Source organism: Dama dama, chromosome 5 (assembly GCF_033118175.1).
Source record: "Dama dama isolate Ldn47 chromosome 5, ASM3311817v1, whole genome shotgun sequence".
NCBI lineage: Eukaryota > Metazoa > Chordata > Mammalia > Artiodactyla > Cervidae > Dama > Dama dama.
Genome location: NC_083685.1, coordinates 16,934,609 through 16,954,823, shown reverse-complemented (window position 1 = coordinate 16,954,823; position 20,215 = coordinate 16,934,609). Strand labels below are relative to the sequence as shown.

The 20,215-nt window shown below is 43.6% G+C and overlaps 1 protein-coding gene and 1 pseudogene across 1 annotated transcript in view; both read right to left on the bottom strand.

Annotated features, from left to right (window-relative positions):
* CCDC60 (coiled-coil domain containing 60) overlaps window positions 1-20,215 on the bottom strand; it is a 163,890-nt gene that overhangs the window by 74,261 nt on the left and 69,414 nt on the right. Inside the window, exon 2 of the mRNA XM_061140848.1 lies at window positions 13,538-13,617. Coding sequence (XP_060996831.1) covers window positions 13,538-13,617 — 80 coding nt within the window. The remainder of the gene's footprint in view (window positions 1-13,537; window positions 13,618-20,215) is intronic.
* Window positions 7,701-8,605, bottom strand: LOC133055733 (nucleophosmin-like; annotated as a pseudogene).

Genomic DNA, 20,215 nt, shown 5'->3' with positions numbered 1-20,215 from the left:
CCTTTGGACTGCAAAGCGATCAAACCAGTCAATCCTAAAGGAAATCAACCTTGAGTATTCACTGGAAAGACAGATGCTGAAGCTGAAGCTCCAATACTTTGGCCACCTGATTCCAAGAGCTGACTCACTGGAAAAGACCCTGATGCTGAGAAAGACTGAGGGCAGGAGGAGAACGGAATGACAGAGGATGAGATGGTTGGATGGCATCACTGACTCAATGGACATGAATTTGAGCAAACTCTGGGATATAGTGGAGGACAGAGGAGCCTGATGCGCTAAAATCCATGGGGTCACAAAGAGTTGGACATGATTGAGTGACTAAACAACAACAAAGTCACTGGGGCACTCGTGCATTCCCCTGACCAATTCTGGCCACCCATGAACAAGAGCAGCAGCCATGGTTTGAGAAAGGCACAATGACCAGGGCAATGGCCCAGACCAGCCAAAGTGCTGGGCAAAGGTGAGGAGGCTCTAGATAAGGTGATGAGGAAGGTGATGAGTACCAATTGGTGGCCCAAAGACCCAGGTTTAGTGGTGAAGAACATAGTGTCACTCACTAACCTTTGACTTGAACTCTGGGGGAGCTAAATATAGTGTGTGAGATCTTTATTTTAGATCACAGACCATCTCATTTTCTTTCTTTCGAACACAAAGACACACACACACACATTTAATCAACAGGATAAATTTACCTTTTAGGACCTATTTACCTAAAAGTTTGATAGGGCAACACAAGGCTGAGTTAAATCTGTTTTTTTTTTTTTTAACCCATAAGAGAGAAGCACATATTGTCTGTACTATGTGGGTTTCCCCTACAATGGTGGGGAGCATATGTTTGCATGGTCTAGGACCACTGAGGTCTAGAAAATGGGAGAAGCCTGAGGTCTTCTAGCTCATGAGAGATGGGAGGAACTGTGAGTCTCCTGGTCCTTACCAAACTGTCCCTGAAAGAAGGCACTGATTCCATCCTACAGGTGAAAAACTGAGGTTTAGAGAAGTAAAACGACCAGGCTGAGGTCACTTGGCTGATGAGGGGGAGGACGGGGTTTCTTTGTCTCCAAAGCTCATACTCTTCATTACTGCTCTTGAATAACTCTATAGAGCAGTTATAACCCTAGAATAACATTAGAGTAGCTCAAAGACGACAATGACTGCGTTTCCTCGAGTGGTTCCTACGTTCCTCACCCATATCTGCCTCCACAAATCTCAACCACCGTGTGCAGCAGACTTCTTACCCTCGCATCCCATCCCACAGATAAAGAAACCAGTTCCACAGAAGTGAACTGATTCGTGCATGGCCACCCAGGTAATAACTGGTGGAACCAGGATTTGAATCCACAGCTGACTCAAAAGTCAGCACACTTTCAACTGTACTGTCTGAACCACCCCGCTTCCCCCACCCTCAAGCCTGGCTATCAGCCTGAGAACACTGCCTATCATCTGGGAAAGGATTTCACAAAACAGAGTTTTTTGTGCAAACCTTTATGTAACAAAGGTTCAAGGGTTCAAGATATTTTGATGCTTAAATCTGAAAACATGTAAGTTCTTTTTTAAGGTGGGATCCTCTGAGGCAGCCTTAGCCACAAGGAAAGAAATTAAAGAAAGATACCCACCCTCAGTGGAGAGTGGTGCAAGAAAAACAGAGAAGAAAACTTGCCCTGTAACTGTAGTTAACTAGAGGTGTCAAAGACACACCAAGATGCCAGTAACAAAGAAGAAATGGGGAGGGCCTCGGGGTCACATTCAAGATGATAAAAATGCAATTAACTTGAGCCTGGTTCCTCCAGCCCGCAGCAGTGACCTACCCTTCAGTGTGCGGCTGTGTTGGTCAATTCTGGGCTAAGGACCCAGGGCCAAGTACTTTCCTTTATGGAACATGCTGGGGACTCATTAATGCTCGCCCACTGGCTGCAGGGTATGTGTGTGTGTGTGTGTAGGGATGATGTAATGTTGGGGGGACTGAGGTCTTCTCTGAATGATTCATAAGGTACAATTCAGAAGCCTTAACTTTGTCTGCATTCCAAGGTATCGACCAGCATATAAATCCATGATCTTGAACAATTCTAGGGCTTTGAGGCAAGTCTCAAGTCTGAGGAGAAAGCAGTGGGAAGAATCAGGCTTGAATTTCTAAATGAAGACGTTCTGGGCTACAGGTTGTATATATGGAGATCCTGGGTGTTGACTGATGGGATATAAAAGCTATTGAGAACCGTCAGTGAATGTCAGAGGTCTGACATATTTTTCAACATATTTAAATTCACTGATTAAATCAGCCTCATTTATGAAGGGATTTGGGTAAGGTTTGCTCTCCTGCTGGTCTCTTACTCTCCACCCCTCAATTTGGATTAATCGTCGTTACAGATACCAGCATTTCCTTCTGAGTCTTCTAATTTAGAGATGACAAATAAATTACATTCTGTGTAACAACTCTAATCAACGGTGGTGGCTATCTGCAGTTCTGGACTGAGAGGACTTCCAAGACCAAGTCTGGGCTCAGGTGGAAAGAGTGTTGGGATCTATTAATGATGTCTGCCTTGGGCACAAGAGAAAGAAGTGGTGGTGGGGGAGTATATGTGCCACCCATCTAGATTTAACTTTTAGTTAAATTATTAGCTTCATCTCTTTTGTTTCAGAAAGAGAAGTTCACCTACCAGTTTAGACACAAACCATGTCCCTTATTAAACACCATTAACTCATAAGGCAGCCCAGAAACAGGGTGGGATGATAAAAGTGTCACATTTCCTCTGGATTTATCTGTCTTTATAGACTAAGAAGCCATTTCAGTCATCAGGGTCCTTGGCTGCCAAGCTGTTCTACTCAAGAGGGGTTTATGTGAGAGTATACATGGGGTGATAAAGGGTTTGAAAAATCTTGTGGGGATTCAAGATTGGGAACTTATAGATAGACACTGGAGATTTTCTCCAGAAAGAGAGTTTCAGGGTCCTCGGAGCGGGATCTGAAAGTCTTCAGCCTGAGTCTTGCCGTGACCGTGACTCTCTTCTCTTCCGCTGCGGTATTCTCCTCTCACGTCCCGCTCGGGTCCTCCGTCCTTCCTCTCTTTGCAGCACCTGCTCACACACAGTCATTGGCCCCCGTGGCCTGGCTCCCCTCAGTTCTCCATGGCCTCTCTGGCCTCCCTTCCTCCTAACCTGTAGCTTCTTCCCCCACTGTCACCTGCTTGACTCTTGATGTGGTTTCCACTTTACACTCCCAAGAGGGAGACTCTGATTTGTACAAATTAATTTTGGGGAAACTAGCTCATGAATCAAAGGCCAGCTCGGAATTGGCTACCTGACTGTGGCTGACTGAAAAAAATGACCTGAAATCTCTGCCCTTGTGCCCATAAAGAAGTAGAATTTATTCCTGCACCTTTAATCTGAGCTGGATATGTGACTTGCTTTGGCTACAAAGTGATGTTTCCTATCTTAAAGCTTCAGAGGCCTCACATACTTTCATTCTCCCTCAGAATCCTATTCTCACCCAACTGACCAGCTTGAGAATGAGACACTGTGCTGTTAGGGCTAAGGTCAGCCTAGACCCACCTACGATGCTGTCCTCCAAGCCTAGGAGGGAGCCCAGCCAAGATCCGCAAAGCCTCCTACACAACCCTCAGCTGAGGACCGATGCTCAAGAGAGCCCAGCTGAGACCAGAGAATCTCCCAGCTGAATTACAGACTCACAGTCATTAGTAAATGTGATTATTTTAAAGTCATTGATTTTTTTTAGGTGATTTGTTATGTGGTGATAGCTAACTGTCACAATGACTGCAAGGAAATCTCTGACCTTCTCTGAGTCTTAGTTTTCTCATCGGAGAAATGGAGCAAAAGGAACTTTCCTCCTTGCCTCAGGGAAGATTTTTAAGACATGATGCAAATATAAACTTTAGCAAATATTTATTGAGGGACTTCTCTATGCTAAGAACTGAGCTAGACCCTGGGGATTTGCAGAACACACTGATTATGTTGCAGGACAACATTAATACCTTCTCTTCCCAATCACAGGCCATTCCCAAAAAAGGCAGAGTGAACACTCCAGTTTGAAGGCACTGGAAGAGAGAGACTGGCCCGATGGAGACAGCAATCGACTTGCCATCTCATCAACTGATTTATCCCACAGATTTATAGATAAGCTGTCTCCTTCACTCACTTCCCCTAAATTAATACACAGGTCTTCCCCTTTATTTTTAACTGCTAAATTCCAGGCATGGACAACAGAATTAATATCCCATCAGTAAACACTCAGGGACCATGACGGTGGACATGATATATTCTAGGTTAGGACACATCTTACATCCCAGTGAGGGAGGAAGAGATTGCACCTTCTTCTTCATTTCCCACATCGGATCCAGTCCTGTGCCTCCAAAACAGAAAAAAAAAAAAAAAAAATCCCAAATTTACCCACTTCCCTCCAAAGCACTGCTATTTGCCTGATCCAAGCCATCGACATCTCCTACCATAGCCTTCCCACTGACCTCTACGCAGCTGATGAAATGTTCTTTTTAAAAATCAGACGATATTCTTCTCTTGTTCAGAACCCTCCTGAGGGTTCTCATTGGACTTAGACTAAAACCCAAGCTTTTCCCAACGGCCTGTGTGGCTGAAGGCCCTGTAGGCTCCAGTTTGTGCCCGTCTCCCTCATCTGCTCCAGTCACGCTGGTTTTCTTTCTGCTTCTCCAATACTGTTGGTTTGTTCTGGCTTCGGCACCCATCCACCTGTTGTCCCATAAAATACTCCGTTAGGAGGCACCCTTCAGATGTCAGCCCACGGCCCCCTTTACAAGACTGCTTCCTCTGACCCCTCTCACTAAAGCAGCACTTGTTCCCCATCAGCACCACTGCTGTATGTAGGCAGACATCGGGAATATTGTGAATTGGGTTGCAGGCCATTGTAATAAAGTGGGTACTGCAATAAAGCAAGTCACACTTTTTTTTTCTGGTTTCCCAGTGTATATAAAAGCTATGTTTATACTGTACTGGTAAAGAATCTGCCTGCCAATGCAGGAAACGTAAGAGACTTGGGTTGGGAAGACTCCCCCCGAGGAGGAAATGGCTACCCACTTCAGTATTCTTGCCTGGAGAATTCCCATGGACAGAGGAGCCTGGTGGGCTACAGTCCATAGGATCTCAAAGAGTTGGACATGACTGAAGCAACTTAGCATGCACACTGTACTGTAGTCTAGGCATGCAATAGCATTATATCTTTAAAAATGTATATAACTTAATTAAAAAAAAAGAAAAAAATGTATATAACTTAATTAAAGAACACTTCATTGCTAGAGAAGACTATCATCTGAAACTTCAATGATTCTAATGTTTTTGCAACAGTCACATCACAGATCACTGATCACAGATCACCATCGCACATATAGTAAGAATGGGAAATTCTGAAATATTGAGAGAATTACCAAAATGTGACACAGAGACACAGAGTGAGCAAACACTATTGGAAAAATGTGCCTATAACAGACCTGTGGTGTTGCCACAAACTTTCAATTTGTAAAAAATGCAGTAGCCGTGAAGCGCGGTAAAACAAGTTATGCCTGTACATCACCTTCTTTTATACTCTTCACAGGATATGGTCAATGTCCCCACCCCAATCCTGTACATTTACTTGCTAACTTGTTTGTCTTTTTGCTCAATACAAGCCATTGTCTGTTATTCGTTGAGGACAGGAATTTTGTCTATTTCACTGCCCTGTCTCCTGTATATACTATGATGCCTGGTGTATACCTGGTGATTCCTGGTACTCAATAAATACTTGTTGAAGAAAATGAACGACCACAGAAAACTAAGGAGGTATCAAGAAGAAGTGTCTAACTTCATACAAAAGAAAAAGCTTCTTCCTGTGCCCAAATCCCACCTCTGTTATTTCTCATTGCCCTGCTTTGGCTGTCTCCCAAAATGCAGCTGGAAAGCAAAGCCTCAGACCTTGGAAACACCTGCATAGTTTGTACCCTGCTGGGATCTTCTAGGGGAGAGGCCTAACTCATCACTGCTGCTACTGCTGCTAAGTCGCTTCAGTTGTGTCTGACTCTGTGCGATCCCATAGATGGCAGCCCAACAGGCTCCCCCGTCCCTGGGATTCTCCAGGCAAGAACACCAGAGTGGGCTGCCACTGCTTATTTGCAATTGCTGGTACCTAACTAAACTTCGTGTGGGTAAATCATAGCTTCAGTTTCGACACGTCTGTTGTTTTAGTTGCAGAGATGTCTGTTTCCCTTAAAACATGTGCAATAAAAAGCGTCAGCAGCTTTGGAGGAAGACGTGCCACTGCCTTCAACAGTCACCTAGAATTGGGCACATACAGAAGCCCTGGGTGTCAACTTCCGCGAGGGAAGAGAAATTCGGCAAGTGAGCGCATGGCGGCTGCTGAGTGCCATCGAACATCTGGTGGAACAGGCGAGGAGGAAAGCAGTTAGATTTTTATTCTTTTTAGCATCATGTTAAATTGGCCATGAAACCAGGGATGGTGCAATTGAATTATAAGAGGGCTGAAGTATTAAATAAAAATCAAGGAGACAGTGAAGGTGTTTGGCACAAGGTGGGCTGGATTCTAACAGGAGGTGAAACGGATATTAAAAACAGTAAGTAGAAAAGACAATATCTTCTCCACTAATAATTCACCTCATTTAATACTGTGTGATGAGGCCAAGCGGTGTGCATCTCTTAGAGGGTGATTTCCCCTGGAAAACAAGGTGTTAGCTTCTGAAGGGGGATCTCTGGCTCCTTAAGTGTCAGTGGGATCCAGGAGCATGGCCAGGGGGAAGGTTTTACTGTCGTTTCTTGTTTTCTTGCTTTGTGGCTTTTCTGTCTGGCTCTTTCCACACTGTCCTTCACGTCCAGCACTTGGCTAAGGATGTTAAAGCCTGTCTGATGAGGATGTTAAATTCTACCCATGGTAGATGTGTCTGGCAGAAAGGACAGCGCAGCCTGCCAAACCAAGGATGGCAGAAAAGCCACTGTCTTTATCACCTTTCCTTCACCCCTCTGCTCTACAGGCTTAGAGGAAAGCTCTACCTTGGTTACCTGGGGGCATGTCCACAGAGGGTGCTGGTGTGTGTGTAACAGCCACCTCTCTGGAGGGACAGTGAGCCTGATTTGTAGCTTCTGATGATTTCTGTGCACAAGTACTGCCACTATGGCTGATACTGAGCTAGTGATATGAAGTCAGTGAATGTGGAACCCCCATTATACATAATGTCTACCACACAGATACTATAAACAGAAGTAATCTCAAAAGCACAGCTAGCAGTAAAAATCTATGAAATCATTAAGGAGTGATGAGTTATGAGTATTTATCACATTTGTTTTAATATGATGTACTGGGTTGGCCAAAAAAGTTCATTTGGGGTTTTCCTGTTATATCTTGTGGACAAACCCAGATGAACTTATTGGCCAACCCAATATTTTTTTTTTTTTTAAATACTGAGTTTATTTCACATGTATATTTTTGTCTCCCCACCATTTCCATCTGTCTGACCACCACCACTACTATTCCTATCATAACATTCCATACATAGGTAAAACCAAACAAAGGGTGGAGTTACATCTTTAAAAACTAAACAGGCCTTTTGGACAACACATTCTTGGCAATGGAATGTGGAAAACATCTATCAGACACGGTAGTGAAAGTTCTCACTCTGCATTATAAAAAGGACAGCCAGATATCAACTGTTACAGAAATGAAATAAGACAGAAAATTTTTAACACACTGTTTAAGCTATTTTCTTAAAGAGACTTCCTCCACTGCCAGAGATCTTGAATAGCCTCCTGGTCAGTCATCCGGAAACAATTCTTCACATAATTGATAAACTTGGCTTCCACTTTGGGAAGGGAACCACCTTTCTCTAGACTTGCTTGCATTTTTGCTTTAATGTCTTCTGCGGAGCTAGGTCCTCTCGGTGCTTTTAGGCGTCTTTTCCTGTTTTTTGAAGGATTCTTGACCTTTTGATCTTGGTGTTGATGGTTTTGAGTCTTTTCCATTTTGGTTCGATTTTTGTGCATTTTTGGCTGGAGTATCTCATACAGATTTCTTTACTGGAGCTTTTTCTTCAACTTCCTCATCAAAATCATCATCATCATCATTGTCGTCTTCATCAGCAGCAAGCTTTACTTCTTTCTGGGGAAACTTGCTACCACTTCCAGGGGAAGAACGCTTTCCAGATACACTTAGGAGTTTCACATCCTCCTCCTCTTCATCTTCTGACTCTGCATCTTCCTCCATAGCTACTAAGTGCTGTCCACTGATATGCACAGGCCCTGAACCACACTTCAACTGTAAGACCACAGGTGGTGTAATTCCAAAGCCCCCAACAGAAACAGTTGGCTGTACAGACATTTTCAAAGTTGCCAGTGTTGCTTTAGTTGGACTGCCTTCATAATTCATTGCCTCTGCTTCAACAATGTGTAACTCATCCTTTGCTCCAGCCCCTAAACTGACCGTTCTTAAAGATAACTGGTGCTCATTTTCATCATTATCCACCTTGAAGTGATAATCTCTGTCAGCCTTTAGTTCACAACTGAAAAGATAGTTCTGGGGCCTCAAGGGGCTCATGTCCATGTCCACTGAATCCTCCATGGGTTGGCGGCACGCACTTATGTGGGAGAGAAGCTGGACGGAATTAAACGACTACTATTCGAACGAGCAGCCGCACAGGACGGAATCACGCCAGGGAAAGTGGCCAACCCAATATTTAAGTTTATATGATTTATAAACGTACAACCCAACATGTAAGTTTATATAATTTAATTCCTAACAGTAGCTGTGCTTAATAACTGGTTTGCAGATTTCCTGGAAATCTAGCAAATCAGTTCTGGTTACAGGCTGACTCACTACTGCTGGTTGCCCTCCTTGGACTGGGTCGAGTCCTGGTATCTGGAACTTTTGTGGATGAAGGCACAGTTATCAGCCTTTAGTCTACAATATAGATTACCGTGGAACTCTCATTTCCAGGCTCCAGAGACTCTGGTGTGTCTTTGCATGTTGAATGAGAATCATCTACCTCAAGGCTGTTAACATTCAGCTGGTGAGAACTGACATGGTCATAATGGTTCTGTATGGCCAGTGTCTATTCTGACTGATGAGTGCCCATGACATACATGATGGTCCTGTATTTTGAACCTCACCTCTGATCCAATTTTCCTGCTGTACCATTTCCTCTGAAGCCTGGAACATTTCCTCTGAAACCTGGAACATCCTCCAGGCATGACTGCAGAGCAAAGGACAGATCCCCGCTGGGAGGTGCGCCCACAGCTGTGCACAACCCTCTTTCTTTGCCACCTGCCTGGATGTCCCCACACAGGTAACTCCTGGCCTCTTAACTCTACTTCTCATGGGTTCCTGGGGCTCCTGGGTTTCCAAAGCATCAACCTCTCAAGCCTTCTATGCTCATTCACTCAGATGTGTCCGACTCTCTGTGACCCTCTGGATGGCAGCCCATGGGATTTGTCCCGGAAAGAATACTGGAATGGGTTGCCATTTCCTCCTCCAGGGGATCTTCCTGACCCAGGGATTAAACCCTCATCTCCCATATCTCCTGCAGGGCAGGCAGATTTTTTACCACTGAGCCACGGGGGAAGTCAAAGCCCTCTAACCTGGGTTCACACACTGTACAGGGCAATGTGTCTGTAACTAACAGAGGGGTCCCTGTGGATCTCATCCTTGATTCTGAGGGCCAAGTACACAGGCCATCTCTGAGCTTGGCTCTGCTTGAAACTCTGAGACTGTGCCATCATCCCCCTTGCGTTGGGACATTCTCCGCAGGGTAATTGCAACAGTGACAATTACATGAGTCTGATGGGGCTGTCAGAACAGAACACAAGGTCTAAACAACAGATGTTTATTTTCTCTTAGTTCTGGCAGCCAGAAGCCCATGATCAAGGTGCATATCCTACAGTTCAGAAGACATCTACTAGCTAAGCCCTTACCTGGCCTTTTCTCTATGTGTGCATGTTCCTGGCATCCTCTCCTCCTCTTATGAGGACATCAATCCTATTGGACTAGGGCCCCACCTATCTGACCTCATTTAACCTTAATTACATTTTCAATAGAATGGGAAAGACTAGAGATCTCTTCAAGAAAATTAGAGATACAAAGGGAATATTTCATGCTAAGATGGGTACAATAGAGGACAGAAATGGTATGGACCTAATAGAAGCAGAAGATATTAAGAAGAGGTGACAAGAATACACAGAAGAACCATACAAAAAAGAGCTTCATGACCCAGATAACCACAATGGTGTGATCACTCACCTAGAGCCAGACATCCTGGGATGCAAAGTCAAGTGAGCCTTAGGAAGCATCACTACGAACAAAGCTAGTAGAGGTGATGTAATTCCAGTTGAGCTATTTCAAATCATAAAAGACAAAGCTGTTCTGCACTCAATATGCCAGCAACTTTGGAAAACTCAGCAGTGGCCACAGGACTGGAAAAGGTCAGTTTTCATTTCAATCCCAAAGAAAGGCAATGCCAAAGAATGTTCAAACTACTGCACAATTGCACTCATCTCACATGCTAGCAAAGTATGCTCAAAATCCTCCAATCCAGGCTTCACCAGTAATGTGAACTGTGAACTTCCAAATGTTCAAGCTGGATTTAGAAAAGGCAAATGAACTGGCCTGAGCAAGAAGGGGGGGGGGGGGGTGTCACTCTGATGCAGGTACTCCCTGCAAAGTCCAGCCAAGAAATGGGTCTGTCACCAGTCCTCACAGGGCTGCCCTCCTGCCAATCTCCAGCTTATGGTTAAGGCTGAGGGGCACTGAGACTGGGCAAAGACCCACATGCATCACCCCGTAGCCTATCAGCTCATCCCTATCAGCTTGTCTGCAGGTCATTTGGTGTAGGGCTCGCTCACCGGCTTTGTTTAAGATCAAATTGCCAACATCCACTGGATCATCAAAAAAACAAGAGAGTTCCAGAAAAATATATACTTCTGCTTTATTGACTACACCAAAGCCTTTGACTGTGTGGATCACAACAAACTGTGGAAAATTCTTTAAGAGATGGGAATACCAGACAACTTTACCTGTCTCCTGAGAAACCTGTATGCAGGTCAAGAAGCAACGATTAGAACTGGATATGTAACAACAGACTGGTTCCAAATAGGGAAAGGAGTATGTCAAGGCTGTATATTGTCACTCTGCTTATTTAACTTATATGCAGAGTACATCATGTGAAATGCTGGGCTGGATGAAGCACAAGCTGGAATCAAGATTGCTGGGAGAAATATCAATAACCTCAGATATGCAGATGACACCACCCTTATGGCATAAAGCGAAGAACTAAAGAGCCTCTTGATGAAAGTAAAAGAGGAGAGTGAAAAAGTTGATTTAAAACTCAACATTCAGAAACTAAGATCATGGGGGCTCCAAAATCACTGCAGATGGTGACTGCAGCCATGAAATTAAGAGATGCTTGCTCCTTTCAAGAAAAGCTATGACCAACCTAGACAGCATATTAAAAAGCAGAGACACTACTTTGCTAACAAAGGCCTGTCTAGTCAAAGCTATGGTTTTTCCAGTAGTCATGTATGTGAGAGGATGTGAGAGCTGGACCAGAAAGAAAGCTGAGCACCGAAGAATTGATACTTTTGAACTGTCGTGTTGGAGAAGACTCTTGAGAGTCCCTTGGGCTGCAAGGAGTTCAAACCAGTAAATCCTAATGGAAATCAGTACTGAATATTCACTGGAAGGACTGATGCTGAAGCTGAAACTCCAATACTTTGGCCACCTGATGCGGAGAACTGACTCACTGGAAAAGACTCTGATGCTGGGAAAGGCTGAAGGCAGGAAGAGAAGGGGACGACAGAGGATGAGAGGGTTGGATGGCATCACCGACTCGATGGACATGAGTTTGAGCAAGCTCCGGGAATTGGTGATGGACAGGGAAGCCTTGCATGCTGCAGTCCACGGGGTCACAAAGAGTCAGACATGACTGAGAGACTGAACTGACCTTTTCAGTGGCCCTCTCTCCAAACGCAATTATGTAGAGGGTTGGGGTTTCAACACACAGATTTTGAGCAGACACAATTCAGTCTGTAATAACTACTGATCACTTGAAATGTGGTTGGTCTAAATTAATATATGTTCTAAGTGTAACTATACACTGTGGATTTTCATCACTCATCTGTTTTTATCACATGTTCAAAAGAGAATATAAATTTCTCATTAATATCTTTTAAAAAATACAAAACCAATAGAATGTTGTAAAGTAAAATAAATAAATAAATTTAAAAAATGCTATTTGAATTAAAAAATACCTTTTTATATTGATTAGATGTTGAATGATAATATTTTGGATATATTTGGCTAAATATATTACTAGAATGACTTTCACTCATTTTTTCTCCCACTTTAAAATTTCTTTTCAATGTGGGCTACTGAAAATTTTTAATTTACATGAACAGATCACATGATATTTCTGCTGGACAGTGGGTGTCCAGAGACCCTCTCAGAGCTGATACAGCCAGCCCTCTAGTGGTTGGTGGGGGATTGTTCTCTGGGGCCCTGTCTTGATGCCTCCCTTCATGCCCCCTTCATCCCTTCCTTCTCCCCAGTTTCTAAAGCCCATATCTTCCTGCCTCTTCTTGGGCTGAGTCATCCCATTCAGTCAAAGCTGTGCTGTTACACAGGGTAGAGACTTGGGTGGGTAGCAAAGGAAGGACTTCCTGACCACAGCAGTGAGGATGGAAACATGTCCCTGTGATTCTTACCAGGGTCTGGCTCAGAGTGGGAGACGTGTAAGAAAAGCAGACCGCCAACCCCCACGCTGCCTGTAGCACCCCCTGCTTATTAGCATGTCTCTTGTGTGTTTTCTGTTAAAAGAATCTCCATTTCTTACCCTGCCTTGAGTTGCTCTGCCAAAAGCCCCATGTACAACCCCATGTTGGAACGTTACAGGTCCCAGGAAATTCCACCTCGCCCCGCAGCAATGAATAAAATATGGTCCCAGATCTCTGCTCTTGCTACCGTGCAGGAAGGAATTGGTGGGGTGGAAAAAGCTATGAGTGACACTGTATACAAGGCTCTGGCATTTTAATGTATTATTTCACCGTGTCTTTCTAACAACCCCATATTATTATATTCACTCTACAGTTAAGGAAACAGACTCAGCGAGGTTAAGAAGCTCCTCCAGTGTCACCAGCTGGCAGGCAGCTGGGCCCATATTTGAGACCAAGTCTGTCTGACTCTTGGCTACCATGCTGTGGGTGTGCCGTAAAAAGGTAAGAATGTTCATGTGCTCCAGCACATGAAGACTCTCTTGAGTTGGATTCAGTCCCAGGAAGGAAAGCAGAGGGCATTCTAGGCTTGGGACTGGCCTGAGCAAGAATGGGGAGGTCACTCTGGTACTCCCTGCAAAGTCCAGCCAAGAAATGGGTCTGTCCCCAGTCCTCACTGGGCTGCCCTCCTGCCAACCTCTGGCTTATGGCTCAGGCTGAGGGGCACTGAGACTGGGCAAAGACCCCACGCATCCCCCCGTAGCCCATCAGCTCATCCCTATCAGCTTGTCTGCGGGTCGTTCAGTGAGGGGCTCACTCACCAGCTTCGTTTAAGGTCTTTCTTGAGGTTTATTATTTCCTTCTCCATATACCTGATGCTTCTCATTGGCTTTTCTGGGACCTGAGGGAAGTCAAGAAGTGAGAGGAAAAGCATTAGTACAACTGTTAGCAGTGAGCTGGGCTGCAGGAGGCTCATGTGTTCATGTGAGACGTCTGATCAGGTTGGAGGGGCCCTTGGGGGTCACAGCATCCTTTGTCTCCACCAAAGAGAGGCCCCCGGGCATGCTGGAAACAGCAAGAGCTTTGAAGATGGACGAATCTGAGCTCTGAACCTCGTTCTGTCTGGTGACTGCCTGTGTGACCTTGGAAAAGTTACTCATCTTCTCTGGGTCCTAGTTTCTTCAGCAGAATGGGGGGCTATTTCCTACCTTGTGATGATCAAATTAGTTGCTAAATTTCTGACTCATGGCAAGCTTTGGAAAAACAGAAGCTTCTATTACAAGCATCATACTCAAACAAAAAGTTAAATATTGATAATCATTGTTGTAGGTGGCACAGGTAGTGGATTTAGACAGCTGAATTTTGTCAATATAAAGATGCAAATGTACCCTTCCCACTGCTCCCCTAGCAGGATTTTATGAGTGATTTATCCAAGTAATTGTTTATGGGCTTTTCTTTCCCTTTTTGCTATTCATTTGCTTTTCTTAGCCACTGGGGAAAACCTCACAAGACAAATTTATTACTCAGAAGTGGATACTGGGTCAATATAAAGAAGAGAGTTCAATTAACTATATTTTAATATAAAAATCACTTTTCTCAGCCACCAATTTGGTGAACAATAACAAGACTATTAACTTGATTATCTTGTCTTAAAATTAATTCCTGTAATATTAGGTTTTTTTTAATTAAAGGAAATGCCAAGAAATTATGAGAAAATGGATGCTTTCAGATGAAACTGGTGGGAGAATACATTGTACTGTCTTGTCTGAAGGGCAATTCATCAGTGCATACTAAATGCTGTAAAAGTGGGCATGCCCTTGGGTCTAACGATTCTTCTGCTGTCAGGCATCCTGTGGGACTATCCTTGCACGGGCACAGAGGTTCATCCACAAAACTGCTAGGATGCTGCCTGTGACAGCAAACTCATTGAAATCACAAGTTCACAATAGAAGACAGGTTCAGCAATCATGGTGCCTCGTAAGGACAGAATGCTATGCAGCAATTAAATGTAATGACAGTATAACACTGTAAAATGTAGAGATGCTCTGAGGAGTTCTCTGAGAAAGACTCATTACAAAGTAATAGGTATTGCATGATTCTTTGTTTTTGGAAAAATGATCTGTTTGGATGTACACATATCAAAAGATATTGAAGAAAAAATACTCCCTTGTCATGTGGTAATTCTCTCTGGGGTGGGATTATGGCAGATTTTATTATGTTCTCTTAGCTTATGTGATTTTCCCATTGCTCTGCAGTAAATGTTAATCAGTTATATAATAAACAAAGAGAAAAGATTTAAAGAAAAAATAAATGGCAAGTGAAATTTGACCATGGCAGATGGGTGGAACTGTATTGAGAGTGGTTTCTGAAGGCACAGTGAGGACGGGTCAGCTACTCACTGACAGGAATCATGGTAATGTGCACATGTGGGAGGAGGCATGGTGCTTTTTCAGCAGCCATCATCACCCACTTTCTCCAAAAATAAAATTGGGCTGTGGTGCCTGCTGCTCCGGGCCTTTTGAGTGGAATGAAGAAGGCAAGGAATAGAGCCATATCAAAATTGAATGAATGTGGATGAACCCAGAAATTGTAATAGTGAGAGGAGTAAGTCAAAGAAAGACAGATATTGTACACTATTGATTACATGTGGAATCTAAAAAAATGGTACAAATGAAGTTATTCACAAAACAGAAACAGCATCACAGATTTAGCAAACGAATTTATGGTTATCATAGGATGGGGGGAGGTTAGGAGAGGAGGTTAGATTTGGATGTTAGGATTGCCATATACACACAGCTATGTATAAAATAGATAACTAATAAGGACCTACTGTGTAGTACAGGAAACTCTACTCAATACCCTGTTATGACCTATATGGAAAAGGAAGCTAGAGAAGAGTAGATACAGGTATACTGTGTGACTGATTCACTTTGCAGTACAGCAGAAACTAACGCAACATGGTAAGACATTACACTCCAGTAAAATATTTTTTAAAAATTGAATGACATTTCTGGTGGGGTGGAGGAGATGCAGAGTGGGGTCTGGAGTAGAGGGAAGGGACTGTCACTGGCCTGCCTGATTCTGAACCACTTTTTTCCTGGGCTACCTAGTATGTGTCCTGTGTCACGCAGCTCAGATTAGAGGTGGAGAATCTACTGCAAGTCCCCAGGGTACTCCTTATGGTTCACTAAATAAAGCATGCATGCATGCATGCGTGCTCAGCAGTGTCTGACTCTTTGCGGCCCCATGGACTGCAGCCCGCCAGACTCCTCTGTTTCTGCAATTTTCCAGGCAAGAATAATGGAGTGGGTAGCCATGTCCTTCTCCAGGGGATCTTCTGACCCAGGGATGGAACCTGGGTCTCTTGCATTGGCAGAATGACTCTTCACCATCTGAGCCACCAGGGAAGCCCATGGAAGTAAATATAACATATTGTTAAAAGGGACTGAACCCATGTCTCTCGTGTCTCCTGCATTGGCAGGAAGATTCTTTACCACTGGCACCACCTGGGAAGCCCAAATAAAGCATAGAGGATACAAAAAAGTATCTGAGCCAGGCTTGAATAAGTTCTGCTAGACATGAAACAATGAAGTCATTTATAAACTTTATCTTTCTAGCTATCATTAGCAATAACTTATAGGTAATATATCAAGCTTATCCCAATATACCAGGGTGTTTCTATCCCTTGGCTGAAAATTGATGGCAAATCTATCAGTTTTCATCTTGAGGGATGGTGAAGTGGGTGGAGAGGTAGACTTCCAAGGAGACCTGTAAGAATTTCCAGGAGTTCTTAAAACTTCTAAATCATGGACATTGGCTTTTCTCACACTCCTGGTATCCCTTTTCTCCTCTTGATATGGGTTTGCCTGCTAAGACTTCCTGCCCCTCTCCCACGCAGCACTTGAGCCTTGGAAAAAACTCATGGTATCAGCAACAGGGGTGGTCCTAAGTGGCTGGAGCCAGAGAGCACAGAGCCCACCTCTCAGTGGGCTGGCGGAGGGATGGTCATGTGACCCAGCTTGGACTAATGAGTTACACGGTTCTAAGAAACACGATTCCTAAGTCTAAGGAACCACAGGCAGAGGAGTTCTGTTTCCTCAGAGACTGTGGACAGAGAAGCAGATACCTGTGGGGGTGCTGGCAGCCATTTTGTGCCCAGGAGGGAGCCACCCTCCCGCTGAAGAAGATGTGGGGAAGAGCAGAGGGGAGAGCCAAAGAAAAACCTGTTCCGTGGTACCTTGCTGAATTGATCAACCTTCATTAGAACCTGAACTTTTCACGAACATTTCCTTTATTATTTCAACCGGTTTGACTTGGCTTTTCTTTCCCTCACAACCACAATATTTCTGAAACAGCTTCCTCCCTTAGATGTGTCAGGGCAGCAACAGATCAATAATTATTTCAGCCAGTTCTCTTTCTCCTCTAGAAAATTAAGATCAGATGATCCCTGTTCTGGTGCATTTTTCAGTGAAAGCAATGAGACTGGCCCTATTTTGAGATCAAACATTTGAAATCAGGGTTGCCTTTTTCTAATCCCCCCCTCCTTTTATGAGCACCCAGTTAATTCCTTCTTTCAGAACCAAAGCAACTTTCATCACAGATGTTATGATTAGAACACATTTATGAACAAAGACAAAATGAACACATTCAGATTTCCTTGCCATAATTTGAAAAATCTATGACTGAAATGCTTCCTGGTGTCAGCTGTATACCCTTTACTCTCCTAAACATCCCAGGTTTCACCCCTTCATGAAGGAACTATGATAACTGTCCAAATTTCAAGTATTTCCCCTGAAATCTCACCTAATGACAGTTGCCTGTGCACCAGGAATTCACAGTACTGTGAAAGACTGAGTTTATACAGACTGGGATTGGTGCGGAACAATTCACAGCCGCAAAGCCAGACTGTGTCCTTGGCTTGACACAAGGCTTTAGCAGGAGAAGATTCGCTCCACAAGTGCTGAAATTATTGCAGTATTTCAGAGGATTCTTAGGAGACCATTTTTATTGTGACAATTGTTTAATTACAAGTGAAATAAGCCACTGGTAATAACTGACATCGAATGAGGGAGTGCTGGCTGTCAGGATATTTATAAACACACTTTGATGTGAGCACAATGAGGGGTTCACAAAGCATCTAAGAACTGCCATCTCTACAACCCTTCTAGAGGGCAATTTCACCATAGGTAATGACAAGTCTTAAAACTACATATGCTTTTGCTCCAGCAAATCTGCTTCTATCCAAGAAAATTATGCAGCAAGGATAAAAAAAGATTTATCCATGAGGATGTCTACCACAGCACTGTGAGTAATGGTGAAAAACATTTAAATGTCCAGCAACAGGCACTGGGCGAATAAATTGTGGTCGAGCCAGACAATGGTATATGATGATCTGAATTTGGTGCTACTATTTAATGTTGCTGAGATGCATACTCAACTGACGTGGAAGGGAGTATAATTTCAAGGGAAAAATGAATGTTACAAATACAAAGAACTTAAGAGCTTAGATCATAGAGAATTTTAAAGTTTACATTCATAAAAATCTATAGAAATTCCTGAAAAAATATATAAACTGATACAAACTATGATTTAAAATATTGATACATGGCAAGGTATAAGCAGGTAGTAAGTATTAGTCACTCAGTCATGTCTGACTCTTTGTGACCCCATGGGCTGTAGCCCGCCAGGCTCCTCTGTCCATGGGAATTCTCCAGGTAAGAATACCGGAGTGGGTTGCCATTCCTTTCTCCAGGGGATTTTCCGACCCAGGGACGGAACCCAGATCTCTTGCATTGGCAGAAGGACTCTTCACCATCTGAGCCACCAGTGAAGCCCATGGAAGTAAATATAACATATTGTTAAAAGGGATGTTATCTTAGACTGCTTGAATTGTAGATAAATAATAATTTTTATTTTGGATACATTTTTTTTTCCTGATTCTAAAATAGTTTACTTATGTCAACTATCTAATAATAAAATAATAGCGTTGTTCTTATTTGTAATGCAATTTTGACTAACTATCAAAATAAGCAAAATGTAAGTTTTTAATGTTGTTTTAAACGAGTAATCTAAGAGCCTGGAACGATGCAATTTAAAAGTCTATTTTGGGCACAAATGAACTTATCTATAAAACAGAAATAGAGTTACAGATGTATTAACAGAAAACAAACTTATGGTTACTGGGGCGGGGTATAAACTAGAAGATTGGGGGGGATAAACATATACACATCGCTATATATAAATCAGATAATAAGGGCCTATCGTGCAGCGCAGGGAACTCTACTCAATGCTCTGTAGTGACCACTATGGAGAGGAAGCTAAAAAAACAGCACGCACGCGTGTGTGTGTGTGTGTGTGTGTGTGTGTGTGTGTGTAGAGCAGAAACTAATACAACACTGTAAATGAACTGTGTTCAGCGTGTTCATTTTCTAAGTCGTGTCTGACTCTGAGACCCCATGCACTGTGGCCCACCAGGCTCCTCTGTCCATGGGATCTTCCTGGCAGGAATACTGGAGTGGCCGTTCTTCCCTCCATGGCATCTTCCTGACCCAGGGATCAAACCTGTGTCTCCTACCCTGCAGACTGTTCACTGCTGAGCCACCAGGGAAGCCCTATGTAAATAAACTATACTCTAGTAAAAAAAAATTAAATTAAATTAAATTAAAGCATATTTTAACACACAGTATCAGGCAGGGGTACAGGCAGGAAATCATGCTAGATAGTTCAAGAGAGGGACTGTAACATAGGGGAGCAGTTACAAAGGTGTCAGAAGAGCTGAAAAGCCAAATTAGGGAAGATGAGTCATGCTAGAGATTAGCAAAATGAAAGTTCTACCACTTCTGGTGCTAGGACTAAGGGAGAAGGTAGCCTTCAGAAGCTCTAGAATTGGGCCACTTGGCAGAAGCTGGACTTGTGGAAGAGATGTATTTTCAGCTGAAGGTGCCACCAGAAGCTGAGTGAGAGATGGGGAGAAATACAGGAGACTTCCTCCTTCTCTCTCTCCCTCTCTTTCTCCCTCCCTCCAGTTTCCTGCTCCACCTCCTACTGGCCAGACCTACAGGGAAGCCAGCTGGTAAGGGTGCCTGGGAAATGTAGTTTGCAGGGATCAGTCTTCCACGGGGAGCAGGAAATGAAAATGACTCCTCCCAGCCCCTACCATACAAACGCCTTGGATCCAGGTGCTGATTAGTTATTTTTGGACTATAAGTCTGGTTTTCCCTTTAATCGAGGAGCCCTTTGCAGATGATAACTTTGTACATCCCTAATCTTTTGATTCTAAGCCTGACACCCCCAGAATTTCCTGTGGCTAAGATGCAAATCCAAAATTAGGATCATTCTTGCTCTCTCAAGATCATTATCAAAACCCACCTTTCGAGAAAATGCAGAACTCTCCAACTTTCCCAGTTTCTTTCCCCAGGAAGTACTGTATATTCCAGATCTCGGAGACCAGTTCTGCTTGCGTCAAAACTCCCGTGTTCTGTGTACCACACCCTTTAGGT